The sequence below is a fragment of the Gallus gallus genome, chromosome 3 (genome assembly GCF_016699485.2).
Source record: "Gallus gallus isolate bGalGal1 chromosome 3, bGalGal1.mat.broiler.GRCg7b, whole genome shotgun sequence".
NCBI lineage: Eukaryota > Metazoa > Chordata > Aves > Galliformes > Phasianidae > Gallus > Gallus gallus.
Window position 1 is genome coordinate 95,639,966 of NC_052534.1, and position 17,132 is coordinate 95,657,097.

General features: G+C 38.9%; 1 protein-coding gene across 4 annotated transcripts in view; it reads right to left on the reverse strand.

The window, feature by feature from the left end:
• The window catches only part of MBOAT2 (membrane bound O-acyltransferase domain containing 2), a 154,051-nt gene that overhangs the window by 6,489 nt on the left and 130,430 nt on the right, over nt 1–17,132 (reverse strand). For all 4 annotated transcript variants that reach the window (XM_025148772.3, XM_025148771.3, XM_025148773.3 and 1 more), the window contains 7 exons: nt 15,372–15,426; nt 14,360–14,543; nt 8,940–9,132; nt 6,105–6,208; nt 5,712–5,776; nt 1,038–1,170; nt 185–336 (listed from right to left, as the gene is read on the reverse strand). In XM_025148772.3, coding sequence (XP_025004540.1) covers nt 185–336; nt 1,038–1,170; nt 5,712–5,776; nt 6,105–6,208; nt 8,940–9,132; nt 14,360–14,543; nt 15,372–15,426 — 886 coding nt within the window. The remainder of the gene's footprint in view (nt 1–184; nt 337–1,037; nt 1,171–5,711; nt 5,777–6,104; nt 6,209–8,939; nt 9,133–14,359; nt 14,544–15,371; nt 15,427–17,132) is intronic.

A 17,132-nucleotide genomic window follows, 5' to 3' on the forward strand; every position in this document is an offset into this window, starting at 1 on the left:
ACTGTTGAGACCCACTCAAATACAGTACTTTGTGCCTAAGATATTTATTTAAAATAATAATAATAAAAAAAAAAAAATAGGGGAAAATGGAAATAAAGTCTTCCGCACAGAATATAGAGCTGTAACAGAAAGTAAATTCATTTCCTTTTAGTTAAAGAAAAGGAAACAGGGAGAACGTGCTTACCTGTAAAAGGTGAAAGAGGGTTTCACAGAAAGCAGTACAAATGGCACAACTGTGTAACTTATTGCTACTTGCGTTGTCATCCATGTTATAATATCATAACATAGCTTAACAGCAGGAGATTCAACAAAATAGTGTCTGATATTGTTTCTTATCTAAAAAAAACATACAATAGGAAGTGAGATCAGTAATAAAGTAATTAGTGCTACTTTACTGCATAGAATTTGTGGCACTTCCACAGAATACACAGGAAGAATAGAAATGGTACTGTCTGGACAAACGTCTTTGAACCATTCAAAGTACCCATTAACTTCTGGAGAAGTCAGTTGAAATACTGTGCCTTTTAGGGCAGCGTGTTTAATCCAGCACAGGGATTTTAAGTATTTAAGCCACATTTAAGCAGAACAATGCATACGCACCCACCTCCCCTAAATCCAGTGCATCTTAAGACTGCTTGTCTGAATGTGGCAGGCATTCTATTCTATGAAGCCATCCTGTAAACATTTAGTTTTGGAACAAATGAAAACCAGAATGCTCCTATGTGGTAAACCATTCTCATATGTTCACTACAAAGGTATATTTTAGGACTAGTGGGATAAAAAAAAGCAAAAACAATACTCCAAATATCAGTTCTAATGACACACTTCAGAACTCTTAATAAAACATCTAATATCAAATGGGACGAATAGAAAAAGATTCGTTAATTCCTATGCTGGATTCATTATTTACTCCACTGAATTTGCTGCTGAGAAAACAGAACTGCTACCCACGCACTGTCCCTGAGCCGTGCTCACGTGATCTCATTTTCTTTGTCAAAACTACTTATTAGTTAAGAAGATATTTGGTTGATACTTACAGCTCGTGCTGCTAGTGTCATTAGTACTCCTGTTAAAAATGTTAAGTAATATCCTGGGTAAACCCCATGCCAAATGGCAGAAAGGATGAATGTTTGGATTGTTGGGCTGAAGGTGGCTCTCTCGTAGCATACTCTAGCAAATGAAAGACAAACCAAGATAAACAACATGAGACAGATCGTTAACAACCTTCCCAGGTATCATTTATACCTTCATACTTTTAGCAGGCTCATCTCTAATGTATTATTTGCAATGCAACTGCAGATTACTCTTATTTAAAAATAATGCCACTACATTAAGACTTACAGAAAATGCCTAAAGCTGCTCACAGCTGCAGATTTAAACCGTCAGTGCTATCTATGCTCAATGCCATCCTTTATGGTTCTTATTTATAGCAAGGTGGTACAGAAGCATCCAAAGACAGGTGTCAGTATTTATAAGGGATCTTAAGTCATCTAAAAATGTGTTTGAAAAACGGGACTAGAAGCCAGAAACTATCAAACTCTTGCAATGAGTCTCATATATATTTTTCATAAAATGAAAGCCACTTATGGGCAAAGGGGAAAAGTAACAACTGCCTTCAATTCTCTGTAACAGAGATACTGTAGTTGCACACACGTGTGTAAGGCAGTCTTGAACACGATGATGAAATGATAATTAACGACTCAAGGAATGTGAGGATATCAAATAAGGAGAATGCTGAACTCTGCTCTTTAAAAACAGAAGCTTTGAATTACTAAGCAAGGTCCTACAGTGAGGAGTTCTAGAAGGACGAAGGCAAAAAGGAATCCAAGAAAAGCAGTAGTTACAAAAAGACAGCATTAAATGACACAGTGACAAACCATCGTGATGTGGAACAATGATAGGAAGCATGGTAAGGTCCTGACATGGCTTCATCAAGAGTTCTTTAATGATCTGAAAACCAAAAAGCAATAGGAAATATGGAAACAGATGCATACTAAAGTGAAGTAAGAGTAAACAGCACAACGCATGCATGAACAGAAACCTAAGACAGCAAACAACAATGAGTTTTAACTAAAAAAGGCCATTGACACCAATATGTAGAAAGGTTTTATAAATACGTAGCAAGTGACAGAAAGAAGAGAATGTAGACCTGTTATGGAAAGAGGAAAACAAGCTAATGATACAGAGAGCCAAAACATTTACTACTTCTGTAACTACTTGACTAGTACTTTCATATGTAGAAAAGATTTTTGAGACCGAATAATACGGTCAGTGTTAAAGATTGGAAGGCAAAGAGATGGGATCTGAACAGTGAAATATCAAAAGTGTATTTTGCTACCACATCTTATTTCAGTCAAACAGGTGCAACAAATTTTATCTCATGAGTTCTTTAGTGTGGTGTACCAGGACAGCCCCCTCCCCTTGCCAAAGCACTTCGCTAACAACCCGTAGGATAAAAAGGTGGACCTAAGAAGGGCGCAGGTGTTTGTGTGCATAATACACCAGGCCGAGGACATTTGCCCAAAACAAAGAAGAAAGCAACATTGGCCAGATTAAACAGTAACCAGGACGTTTCCAAGAGGCTTTTGAAACAAAGAAGGTGTCAGCCTAAAAAGAAGTACAAAAGCAGCGCGATGGTTCTGGGGGACAGCTGAGGAGACATCTTGGAGTCCAAACTTAGTTTCACACTGCTGTAAGTCACCACCAGCATCATGACTTCTGCCAAAGCCAAGACAGAGCATACTCCTTGGAACACACCGTATAGGCTGCAGCCAGCCAGGGGACTGTTAGCGCAGAATGCTATCCATAGGGTGCAATACCTTACCCCTATCAGCTGCGTGCATGTGAACATGTTGCATGCTCCTCTAACTGCCATGTGAATCAGCGGGTCCACACCAAGCTGAGACCCCTCCCCTCCCAAAAGCAGTGCGTACAGGCAGGGAGCCACACTTGGAAAAAAAAGAGGTGTTTTTTGTAACCCACGTGTCCTTCAGAGTGTGGGTGGGCTGCCTCTAACTGCACTCATGCAGATGTGTTTTTTAAACTCCTTGAGATTAGTCACAGGATAAATTTGTTCATTCAACCATAACACTGCGCACTTACAAAACATTACCTGTTGTAGTAATGATTTGAATCTTGAATGCGTATTTCATTGACTGCTGGTTAATTATGTCTTGTTAGTATCTATCAATAAATGGCTTCAATGTCTGTTGTGGTTTAAACTGTTTTAACTAAGCAGATTTTCCCCTGCAAAGAACTCAGGAGCTTAAGAAAAACAAACTACATAAACAAACCAAATTTCAGCCCTACCAGCACAGGTCAGGAAAGATAGATACTAAAAAAATCATCAGGCCTCATTTCCAAAGAGTTAAATGTAAGCTTGAAAATTCCTCCTTGGTTTTGTCAACAATCCCATTGAAACATTTCATTTAACATTTCTATAAGTAAACCAAGGAAATAGGGGTCCAGGTTGAAAAAATCTGTTCAAATATGGCTTGTTCTGTTTAGTAATGATTTGCTCTAGAAGTGGGAAGATGCGTCAGCTGTTCAGCAAGGCACTGCCTTAGCCTGGTTCTATGCTTTCATTACTAGCTTGGGTGGCAGGCTAACGAGTTTATTTTTCACCCTGTCTGCCCTTCCCTTTCTTTTTGAGTGAGAAGGTGAGGTAGAGGAGGTGTGCATTGTTTTCTCAGCAGATAAAGGATTAGAATCCAAAGTGATCTTGACAGATTTGAATGATGTTCTGATATCACCAACATGAAGTCCAAAAGTCTAGAATATCTAAGAAAAGTGGAAGACACAAAACAGTAACTGTCCATGCAATATTACTGAATAGAGCTGATCATGAATATGAATCAACAGTGACTATCAGCTGAGCACGAGCTAACAGCTGCTGCAAAAGAAAAGACAGAGATAATACTGATGTACCAGTAACAGTGCTATCTAAAGAAAAGAATTGTAATTAGTCCATTTAAATCACTCATTCTGCCTGTAAAAAGCCAGGGAAAGACCTTGAAGGTTATAGAAAAAGTACTACATTCACTGTAAGAAGAGAGGAAGCCTGGGAAGAAGTCAGAAGAGAGAAACAAGGAGGTTTTGTAAACAGAATTACAAGTTTCCTTTGGAAAAAAGAAGATGAATAGGCTGAGGAACTTCCCAGTGAGGAAACACTATAATGAGGTATATGCATATTTATATATATATAGTTAATATACGTTGCTACTGTGTAAATATCTATTTTAACATGCATGCTTCTAACCATAATACCTTTGAATCGCTTCATTTAGTGATCTACAGTAAATGCTTCTGAAGCATCCCTATGATGTGCACATCAGATAACTGCTTAACATTTTTACAAAGTTTTTACACACAATCAGGATTTGAAATTCACAATTATGATGGTTTCTCCTCCAAAGATATAAAAAAAACCAACACAGAAACAATGTTCATGTCCATGCTCTGTATCTCTTATGAGATAAATACCTAAGATTTTTACCTTCTTTTAAATGGTAAACATGTGACATATTCAAAGTGTTAAACATATATGTTTAAATATATGAGTTTTTCCTATTAAAACTGATGTAGCACTACAGCTAACAAAGTGATAGGTAATTGTAACACATACTCTGTGCCACTATTTATGGTCCTTCTACGTAGACATTAAAACAATCTTTTCCTGAAAATCAGTGCTTAAGAAAACATTCCACCTTCCTGCCTTTTCACTGTGGACAGAATCAGTACGTATTCACATTATCCTCAAAGACTCTTCAACTGTTCTAAATAAATGTATGCACTAATTTCTCTTGGCAGTTGATACATTCTGATGCCTATTGATTCAGGCAGAATAATCAAATGATATCTCTGTTTTGGTTTAATTTTTATTATTAGGTCAGGAAAATATTTAGGGAAGAAATTATGGAAGGCAGAGCACGTACTATAATGAAATTTGATGGAAGCAACAAGCTTCCTTCAGCCATCCTAGAACAAGAGAGAAGGTCCTCTGAGTGATCCCAAGATGGGGGGATCTAAATTAGATCAGATTTATAGATAAAAGGCTGCCCATACCAACACCAGGTAAGCTTAACAAAGCCTGGGTACCACTCACAAGAATGCTTTTTTTGTTTTTCTTTCTGTTTACCACAAAGAAGTGGTGGAAGCAGAATGATTTAGATCACTGCACACTCTGTTTGCCAGACAAGAAAAAAATGCATCCAGGGGATATTCAATTGCAAATGTTTTTTTGATAGCACACTGTGTGGTTCCATATTTGCCATGCACCCATTTCAGAAGGAGTGCAGAAAGTTCTCTCACAGACTGTATGGAAGTTCCTGTATCGCTGCGTGGCTAAAAAATTCCCAGCCTACACAGAGTAGCAGCCAACACTTAAATGCTTTGCCTGCTGCTTTCAGGAAGACAAACAGCTTTGAATGGTAAGAGGAAATAAAGTAAAAAAGAATCCTCCATTTTAATACTTCCAGATTTCCCATGACCAGTGAAGAAGTCAAATAGTTTCTATCATTAGCAGACATTTTACAGTAAGTGATCTAAATTCAGAGGCTTTAATACAGGTGTTATAGGAAGAATGTTTCATGCAATTGCTAAACAACTGTACTGTTCTGTAAGCTTTAGCTTTAAATGCTAAATTTTCTTCAGAAACATCTTACTTAAAAGAACTTCAGCACAGAAGAGCGTTGCCCTTAAGAAATAAATACCTTTTAAGCCAAAGAGCTGTTTGGATATTCCAGTTATCAAGAAACATCTTGAAGCTTGTGGAAGACTGCAAGAGAAAAACAGAACAATTATGTCAGTAATTGCAAAATGTTACAAAACATTCCCGAATTCTGGCATCCAAACTGCACAAAAAAACCTATTTTGAAATGAGTTGAATAAGGAATTTACTCAACTGTTTATAACCACAAAATATTTCAGAAATCAGCTGATAAGTAAAACGTATTCTAAGATCCTTCCCAAGGCTACAAATGTGTCATTTCGGATTTAAAACATACTCACCATCTTGATAAACAAAATGTATAGAAGTTGTTCATGTAATTACAATTAAATACCTACACAGCCATATATTTTATTTGGAACAACAATGAACAAACCTCTATCTGCTGGATTCTCAGATTTGATATTAGGTCCCAACGTGTAACTCCGTTTTTGTCGTAGCCTCTAAAACCAAATCCTGCTGCATTATTAATTGCATCTGCTGCAATGAGACAAGGAGAAACAGATTATAAACTGCCTGTATTGTGCATCACACAACAAGTAGGTTGCTCAAAATATGTTACATTTTAAAGGCTATGTGTATCATTTTTAACTATAGAGGATCGCTGTATCAGATGCTTGAACAACCAAAGAATCCATGCTTACATAGCCACTTTCAATTAAAAAAAAACTTTTACCAAAGCAAAAGTATGAATAGTATTATTATCTATCTCACAGTACAGATATCCTTCTCTCTTATACAGCCCTTTGCCTCAGCTCTGTGAGCGCTCCATGGAGCAGCCGGTAGTACAAATGGCCCTGGGGAAAAGAAGGCCCATTCCTCTCATAATTGAAAGTACCCTTAAGGAATTGAAAGCCATGTAGCCAAAAGGCTCTACAGTAGCAGTGCAGTTCAGGTCCTCCAGTGGCAGGACATTAGCCCTCTGTGTGAGCTCAGAACTCATCTAAAGCACTCTATTCAGATTGTCACCTCTTAAGCTACAACTAGCAAGGCAAGGATATTCGCTCAACTTTTATGACTATATTGAAAGGAATTTGTATTATAGGTTTGCTTATATATCATTACTATGCATTTTCCTTTCTTCTCAACAGCTTTTTGAAGGTACCAATCTAAAGCACTCAGAAAATAAATGATCAGCTCCTTTCCTGAAGCTGATTCTCCAAACATTCACAAGTCTGGAACCGGGATTTGTGACTCTTGATTTAATACAGGGTAATTTACATCTTTTCCCTCATCAATAACAACTTTAATAGCTATCTTTGAAAGCAATAAAATTCATTGCTATACATCTGATACCACAGAATCACAGAACTTCGGGGGTTGGAAGGGACCTCTGGAAATCATCCACTCCAACCCCCTGCTAAAGCAGGTTCCCTACAGTAGGTGGCACAGGAAAGCATCCAGGTGGGTTTTGAATATCTCCAAAGAAAGAGACTTTACAACCTCTCTGGGCAGCCTGCTCCATGCTCTGTCACCTTCAGTATAAAGAAGTTCTTCTTTGTGTCCAGATGGAAGTTCCTAAGTTCCAGTATGTGCCCACTGTTCCTTGTTCTGTCACTGGGCACAGCCAAAAAGATCCCAGCCCCATCCATTGACTCCTGCCCTTTAGATATTTATAGGCATTGTTAAGTTCCCCCCTAAGCCTTCTCTTCCCCGGGCTGAACAGCCCCAGGTCTCTCAGCCTTTCCTCATAAGGGGAATGCTCCAGGCCCCTCATCATCTTTGTGGCCCTCAGCTGGACCCCCTCCAGCACTTCCCTTTCTTGAACTGAGGAGCCCAGCACTGGATGCAGTACACCACGTGAGGCCTTATCAGGGCAGAGCAGAGGGGGAAGATCACCTCCCTCGACCTGCTGGCCACACTCTTTTTAATGCACTCCAGGATACCATTGACCTTTTTGGCCATGAAAGCACAGTGATGGCTCATGGCCAACCTTCTGTCCACCAGGACACATATGTACTTTTCTGCAGATCGCCTTTCCAGCAGGTCAGCCCCTAACCTGTATGGATGCATGCAGTCAAATCACTGATGTCAACTTCAAATATTAGGCAATGATTTTAAGCTCTCAGATGAACCACAATCCCTTGTTAGCTAGAGCAGAAGGACTACAGTTACTCATTTTATTAACTCTTCACCGCTAGCAAACATACGTAGAAATCCATGTGAAGAATGATGGGGGGCAAAGCAGAAAACCATTCATTTTTCAGCTGACTCCCGCTTTTGACAGATGATGACACTGGTGCTTAGGAGGACAATATTCAAAAATATTTCGTTCTGCAACAAGCTCCAAAATTACCATATCCAGACACGCTGAAAGCACTTCATTCAATGACCAGGAAGCAGTAAATGAGTCACGTCTCTCTGCCACACTAAGGCTTTCTTTACTGCACTGTTGCCCACAGATTCTCTCTCAAAAGAATCATGAAACAAATAATGTAAAACTGAAGGAGGAAATCAGTGAAATCTGTTTTGTGAGACACATCCAGCATGCCGAGCTGCATACATACAGCGTTTTGGCTTTGTGTGTGTTGGGTTTGTTTTTTTCTTTGTTTGTTCCATTTTTTAAAGAATGTGAAGCAAAAAGCAAAACACTGCTTAAACTCTATCATCTATTCAGTATCTCAGGTGAGGGACCAGGGGTGTTCTGCCATTTGTCAAATAGAATTTTTAGTGAGGAAAGACTAAAAATGGAGCATCATCCATCCAATTCTGGAAAACCACTGTATCTACTGTTAACAACACAATTATACATCTGAATTTCAATTTACACGTTTTCTCTTCATGCCTGGATAATAACATCAAGTAAATTACTGATAAGTAATCACAGAAAGTTTTAGAGCCACTTCTCAGATATGTCTAGAACACTAAGGATTGTAAATCAGCCTGGTTTTAATACACGTTTCAAAAAGCCAAAAAGACATCGTTCATTAAAACAATATCGCTCTTCAAAAACCCTCACGTTTCACATACATTTGTTCAGTATTCCGTGATCTCATCCGCCACACTGTCACAACACTGTGCATAGTGCTGTGGTTGATAGGCTTTGTTCCACAAGAAAGAGACATCATTCAGTACCTTTGACAATGCCTTGCAATATTTACATCTATTGATGTTTTCATAAGGCCTCAAGAGGGCACTGTCTCTTTTTAAAGCATAGTTTGTACAGCATCTCAAATGAAACTCAATACAGGGCTGTTTTTCCCATACTTACCTAAAGTCCATGCAAAATAATACTTCGGTCTGGCAGCCATGAGAGACAAGTATAGGTAGAAAACCCTTACAGGCCATGATGCTGTAGCTCTGAAGTTCTCATCAATGTTGTATTCCACAGGCAACGTTTTAGTAATAGTCATGTGAAAGAGTAAGGACAGTCCACAGATTAAGAGCTTCTGTGCCACAGCTATCTGCAAAGTTTAAGATAAGAGACTTTGTAAGCTTCAGGTTTTGTTAGTCTTCTGAAAACAAAGGCAAGCTGCAGTTAGTCTTTCCTAAACAGGCGTATATATATGACAGATTTTCTGTATTTAAAATATTCAGTAACATTTTAGAGATAAGATATAGGTAAGAAATATCCTTATCTTGATTACACTGTGAGTACCACTGCTTCTGGCAAACGCAGCAAATCAAATTCAACTACACTGAGCCCCTGAGAATCCCTTTCAATAACAGGAAGTTATTTTGCAACCCCAGTTTTTATCTCATTACCAAATTACCTAAGCAAGTAAGTTCTCAAGACACCGTAACACCAAGCATGTAACTTTGCACTGGACACGTACGATTACTGCAAAGATTCCAGAAAGAAGAACTCAATTTTAGTTTATTCTTGAATTCTTTGGCATAATACAGACGTTTAGGTGCTGCCCAACTCAACGCATCAACTATCTGTGTTCAATTATCGCAATACCTAAGTTCTAAAACGATAAAACACTGAAATAATTTATGAATTTATGACCAAAATACCTCTGTTCTATAAGGTCCCGTTTTGCTAGCTAGAATGACCAAGTGATAAGGAGTCAAATAACATCCTCAGCTTGAATCTGGACTCAGATTTCCTCAGAATTCTGTTCTGCTATAACCACCACACTAAGGAGGGTGCTACTTTTAGGACACCGGGATTGTTAAGGTTCTGTTATAAGATGCAAAGAGCAGTAACGCCTGATGTGCACTACTTTGAGTCAGGAGTCTCACCCGTATTCCAAGGCTGGTTACCAGTGTGGGCAAGTTCCTAAAGGAGCACACTAACCAAGGACCCCGATGAGAAGACTGCAAATTGTGTTTAAATGATCCAACTCTCAAGTTTTCATCGTAAGCAAACTCAGTATTTAAATTTTAATTTATAGTTCCATGACACTAAACTTGGCAGAAAAATAATCAAAGTAGCTGCTTTTCTTTGAGGCATCGAATAAAAAGATACTCGCAGTCTTTTTGCTGCCCATCCTGCTCCCAGTCCTTAAAGTCCTACTTCAATCAGCATAGCTACTCATACCCAGCTCCTAAACAGTTATTGCGTTCCATAATGCAGCGCTAAGTGCCCAAAGGAACACAGGGATTTCTGCAAGATGCACAGTACCAAAGTCTCACTGACATGAGGTGACACGCAGTAAGTACTGTTCTCCCTTTTGTCCGCTGCCATTACTTGCCCATCTTTACACATACTGCATCATCAACCCAAGATACATTGGTACCTCTCTGCAGGTTTTCAATTAAATCATGGAGGTGAAAGTCCTTCTCTGAAGGACCAGCAGCAGGTTCTCAATGAAACTCATCTTAAGAACAATGAACTCATACAATCATACCTTTGAAAAATAAACTCTGAGGTTTTCAATCTGTGGTCGCGGAACTCCTATGTACCATGGGAAGATGGTGTTTTTATTTGCTTAAATGAGGTGTTCCTTCTATTTTATATTTATTTATAATTTTTAGCAGCAACATTTAAGTACAGGAAAAAGGGTAATAACATCCAGAGACAGCATGGCATATCAGTTCATAGTTTTTTTGTTTCTGTTTTTGTTTTTTAACCAGTACTACTTCACTTTATAATTGCAAATCCCAGAACCCCAACCAAGCCTGGTGACACCACTCCCAGGCACGGGTAGGCACACTGAAGTCCTCAGCAAACAATACTGAACATCATCTCCCCCAAGGACTGGGAGCTGCAGCTCCAGGCCTGCTTTAAGCAGCTCTCCTGAAGGGCAATCCAAATAAAGGCTGCGATGCGACACAGCAGTCCTGCCTTTTCTCCTCACCTTGCCTACACGTTTTTGCTCTTCTCCTTCTCATGGGTCAGATTAGAGAAGCAAATGAGGAGAAATACCAGCCACTGGGGTATTTGCCTTGTTCTGTTTTTATTTATTTATTTTTGACAAACTAACTTTGGTCACCGTGCCACAGAACGCTCACCAGCATTCCGTGACAGGTACACAGCTCAGAACCACAGCCACCAGCTGATACTTGGGTTGGACTCAATAGATCATTACATTCTAGCCCGAGGCTTGGCTTGCTTAGGGCACTCACATTTTGAATAATCTTACACACAAACAGAAATCCACACCTGACACCACAGTTAGTTCAATTGGCATTTGGTTATTCTTTGCCAAAGCATAAACAGGGTTCCACGCTCACAGGAGGATTGGTCAGCTTGTACAGGAGGAAGAAACTAATTCTAAGAAGTCTGTCATTTTGTTTCATTCACTCTCTGAAGTTTACAGTACTCCAACTCAAAAAAGTAAAACTCACTTATTGTGGAATATCTCAAAAACTACAGTCCAAGATAATTGTTCTGCTAATGAACTGCAAGAACAGAAGCTGCAGGATGGGTCTCTTTCACCTCACGTACAGTAGAACATACAGTTTATTTTTCATCAAGAAGGAAGAAGGGCCTGGCTCATTTAGCTCTGATGGATAAAAACTGAGCACACCTGTATAAAAATATGAAATACGGGTAATACTGTGAAGGGAAAAAACGTATTTAGGCTAGGAGACTGTGCCAGGGCAAAAACAAATGCGCATACATTAGATGGGAATGCAAGTAGGATGAAAGCTGGATTCCTAACCAGAGAAAGGAGTTCAGGAATGGCTTTCTAACTGAAGCCATAAACGCTGAGCTCGCATGGATGTATCACTGTATGAACAAGTATGATGTATATGAATACATACAAAAAGTACTAAGGGCGCTTTAGGCCTCGTTTGAATATTTTTTCCTTCTTGGCTGATAAACAGTAAGGATCTCAATGTAATACTGAACTGCATTAAAGTGCATCATCTTGTGAAGGATAGCACCTCAGTAATTAGTGGTTACACGTAATTAACCAAGAACTTTTTTAATTTATAGAAAGAGTCTGTAGAATATGCAAGAAAGTGGCTATCTGCTGACAGGCATCTTGTGTGTTAAGGGTAGCCATAATAAAAAGAAACTTACAAAGACAGATATTAATTTCTGAGAGTTGACACCACTTTGAGCACCAACAATTGATAGCTTGCAAAAAGGCACAATAGGAGGGACATAAGAAGTGAGTTTTAATATGCTGATTCAATTCATTTAACATGCAATGAACACAGCAAAAAATACTAAACCAAGTTAATATCATGCAGTCAACACACAGGAGAGGGGGGAGGCCGGCATGAACTACTTCAGTTATATAAATTATATTTAACAAGAGGCTTATTATAAACTCAGCTGAAGGATTTTTTTTTTCATTTAGTACATTAACATTTGCCAATCCCCATTACACTTCATTTTTCTGAGTTACCTAACAATTTACGCTGAAATTAAAGGTAACGTGAGAATCCAGTCACAAATTTAAGATATTAACATGAAGTTAATGGGACTTAAACATTCTTCTGGAACAAAACAATGAATTGTTTAATTGATGCAGCAAATGCAGGGAACAAATCATATCATCCACATTTCTCCAAAAGCACACAGCACTCTCTGGTGTTATAAAACGCAGCCAGATTTCTCTAATGCCAGTTGGGAGTATCAACAGCAGTCAACTTCTTTTTCATTTTCTATGTCAAAATCTAATGCAGCACAAATAAACATCAAGCATTTTGAGAGCAATGCTTTTTAAAGAAAACTGCTTACCTGAAAGAAGAACCTGTTATAGTTTTACATTAATTTGTATTGACCTTATTTGGGTCGCTAGAAAGGTTATGTGGTAAAAAGCTATGAAGCCCTACTAGCAGATGCATGTTCAGAAGTCCTGATACCAGCAGATTGGGTTAGGTCCATTTATTTGTAATAACCTTACTTCATAATATTTTTCTCCAGAAATAGGAGTTTAGTACATAAGATAAAAGGTTGTTTAAAAACCAAGAGTATGCAACCTATACAGACTGTAAGTGCCAATCTATGCAAGCAAGTCTCATTTGTCCTTCTCCCTTCTTGATGACTTCCTCAACAGCACACTTCGTTTAGCTTGCCAACATGCAGAGCAGGTTAAAACATTATCATTCTCCAGCCACTTGTTTATATTTCTGTGGTGCAGCTTACTACAACCACATAAGACCGGTAGAAAAGAATGTGCAAAATGTCCTCACCCATTCTTCAAAGAATGGAAGTGGCTGGAGATGACAACTGATTGAGAAGCACTCATATGTTCTATTGGCTAGGGGATGGAATCCTCCAGCTAGCAGGATGTGACGAGCAACTGTGGGAATGCCTTTATCTGCTCTAGCAACTGCTAGCAGTCTAAAAGACAAGCAGAGAACAAGTAATTGTTCCTGGCATTAGTGCAAGCCATTAATGTGAAGTGCTCCAGTTGACTCCATCGTAATTCTGTTTTTAATATGTAGTACTAATTATTTCAGTCACAAATGTAAAAGATAGATACACTCCTATTTAAGAACGTATGCAGAGAATGATAATATTCATTACCTTCAACATTAAACTCTTTGGATTAAATTACAAAAGAAACAAGCTCTGGGAGCTTTTAATTCAGACCATACAATCTCTTCAGTAAGGTAGGATCAACTGGACTTTCTTCTGCACGTACGTGTTCTCTTTTCCAATAAAAGAACAAAGAGAAAAGAAACACACTGTATGGATGGCTAGCCATGCAGCTATCACTAGTATACGTTTTACTACATCTTCAGATGAAAGAAAAAAAGAATAAATCGAGCTTTAGCACCTCTCTACACAAGTAAAAGCAGGAAAAATTGTTTCCATGAGTGCTTTTCCAACTTAATGCATATGAATGCTTGCTGCTTGCTGCATGCAGACATCAGAAAACAATAGAATTTGAGAACCTTCATAAAACTTTGCTGGAATTGTTAAGTTTCATCCACTTTTGAAAGACAAGACATACAGTTTGTCTTCACTGTACACAGCGTACACTTTGAGGAAAACATGCATTAACTGCTTCATCTAAAGATGGCTTTTTACCATATAAGCTTGATAGGAAGCACCAGATGCATTTGCTTTTGTCCACAAGATCCAGACTGGAAACCATGGGAAAAAACCTAGCTTAAAAAACAAGTATTTAACTTTCTGAACAGAGAACTGTACTGCTGATGAATGAACTCCAGACACAGCTCAGCAGTTATGCCTGTAAACGAACAGTGCAAACCAAGCTTTTCATGCAACGATTACATCAGCATCGGCACTGCAAGAGTCAGAGTCATACATCTTACATTTGGAGAAGGATCCGTTTGTTCATATTTTGTATCTTCCTTCCCATTTGCTTCAGACTGTTGCAGTTGGTATGATCTGCCTTCAATGAAAGTAATATAGTCTTTGTAAGAGCATAACGGGCCTGCCAGGATACCCATGAAATTACAGTTGTAACTTAAATATTCCAGTAGACTTGGCATGCGTCTGTAATTCAAAGACAAGCAGCTTGTGAGATGGAATGTGTAGTTCCACAGAATTTCCACAGCAGGAGAAGTCATACTGCATGTCATTGCTTACTCTAATTGCAGTAAAAACCAAATGCAGAAAAGCAGTTTGTGTATATTTTGTAATCACAACTTAAAACACTCTAAACATAGCATCGCTTTCCAATCCATACTGAGCATTTTCAGAATGATGTCTTTAACTCTTCTGACTTTCTCCTCGACCTGAAGAGGTGTTTGACTGAAGCTGAGCCTGAGGAAGAAGGCGGAAGGGTGTTTCCCTAAAGTGCTTGTTCAATTGTTTGTGTTTTCTTTTTTCCTCAATATAACTGAGTCAGTAAGCAAAGGTTTGTGTTAACTGGCAATAACCTAAGTTAAGGAAAATTCCTTAAGTCAAGACTGTTTAGCCCAGGACAACATATTATTAGCAAGCCTCCTGAATAAAGAAAGGGAAAAAAAGGTAAGTTAAATGCTGAAAAACAGAAATTAGGCAAGTATATTCCTTTGCCAACTACTTTATGTGTGTGCTAAATGTTAACTAGTCTCCTGTCTGGATGTAATTTGCATATGACGCATAGAACTTAGCTTTTACGCTCAAGAAAAACATTCCATTTTAAGTGATATTTTGCAGGAGAACGGATGCCTGTAATTAAGTTACAAACATAAAATGCATGGACCTGTTTTAGCCAAGTTTGTAAACACTCGATCTTGAACAGGAGCTGTAGCATTTCCGCACAGCATTAATAAAGCACACAAAACATCGGCTTCTTCCTGCCACCAAAACTAGACTCTCAGATCACTGAAAGCCTACCTTACAGCCAAGCACCTCTGTGATGGTGTCAAATCTTCATTTTTTCGAAACATACCTAGGAAAGAGCACAGAAAAAAGGAAAAATAAAGAAAAGCTTAAACAACACTAATTAAATTAGTACTGGCTTTCATCAGTAGAGCAACTCTCATGCTGCGGTATAATCGTTTTCTTCATGTCCATAATACTTCAGAAGTATTATGTCACATAATATTTTCATTGGAGTTGGATCAATCATTTCTTACTGCTGACAAAATTACAAACTTACATATCTTCAGTTACATCCAACAGTGCCCAAACCCGAAACCACATGGATTTCAGGAGAGCGTTAAGAAAGCTTGTAATAAGTGGTTAAAAATATGGTTCCCTTACATTCCTTCAGATTTCAAAGTCTGCAGGTTTTAGAACCCCTTACTTCCAGTCTGCGAAGTTAACACAGCAGTAACCCAAGGTCATACACCCCTGATATGTAATATGAATGCAGCCTAAGACAGATTTATGCTACTCAAAACCCAGAGCAGACCTCTAAAAAGTACCTCCGTGCTGCAGGTAAGGATTATAAACAGGGTCCAAAGAAGCAGGCACAACGTGCAAGAGTCCCTGCCCAGAACCCGGAGCCCTGCCAGCACACCGGGGCAGGCCAAGGCTGCATTCAGCAGCAGGGCTGGATTTACGCTCTTGTAGTACCCAGCACTTTTTGAAATGCTGCTGGCCTACTCCTGAAAAGCAACTTGCAGAATTCATATTGCTCTAAAATAGAATAGTCAAGAACAGAACCTTCAACACTTCAAATAATTACAAAATACAGTGATCCAAGGGTGGGGGCACAGAAGAAGCTGAGCTCCTCCCTTCAGACAGGCCTGGTTTAGAGCAGCCAGCAGTGCCTGCCAGAATGGCTGCTTCAGCTCTTCCTGCAGGTCTGCCTCTAGCTCAGACAGCAGCATGTGCATCCATCCTCTGCTGTTCACATCGGCGAGTTTCCTTAGTGACTGCAAGCATTCACTCATTTTATAAAACACAGCTTCCTAAGGGAAATTAAACTCACGGAATCCCACTTCAATTATATTCCTTCCTAGCAGTTCCTAAACCCGAAAGCCAATCTCCATCCAAGTTTAATGAAAGTGTAGAGATAACTTAGATACGAAATTACAATACACTGTGTAAAAATAAGTGATTATACAGATGATATAGAAGGAAAGGATCCTCCTTCACTCACAGAGAGATTGCCTTCAAAGCCTGCCCCTTGATGCCATTAAATCCATGGAAACGAGACCTTACATTTGATCTAAGCATAAGGAAAGCTTCAAATGGAGTCTGTTTTCTTGTTAGATATCAAAATCAGTCAAGTTTGAGACAAAAAAAGAAAAAAGAAAAAAAGATGGGGCAAGTGATATGAAACCTCGCTCAGTGCTGTGACTCACGGAAATACTTCTTATCTGAAGGGAAGATAACCCTGCTGTCTTCATTTGATTCCAGGAACTATGACATACAGACACTTCGGTCTTAAAAACTGCATTCGTCTTTCAAGCTGAGATGGATACAGCAAATGGGTATCTCCTACAACCTGAAAAAATACCGTCTTCATTCCTGATCTTCACAGCAGAAAGTCACCCTCCTTCATTCAGACCCAAGGAAGGAAACTGAAGGACAAAGCACGGCCCTTGATTTCATGCAGGCATTTTCTCTTCTTCACCGTTACATTGTCCTATCTTCTCAGTACTACAGCCAAAGTTTCCGTGCTGCACTGAATTTAGAAAAATAGTG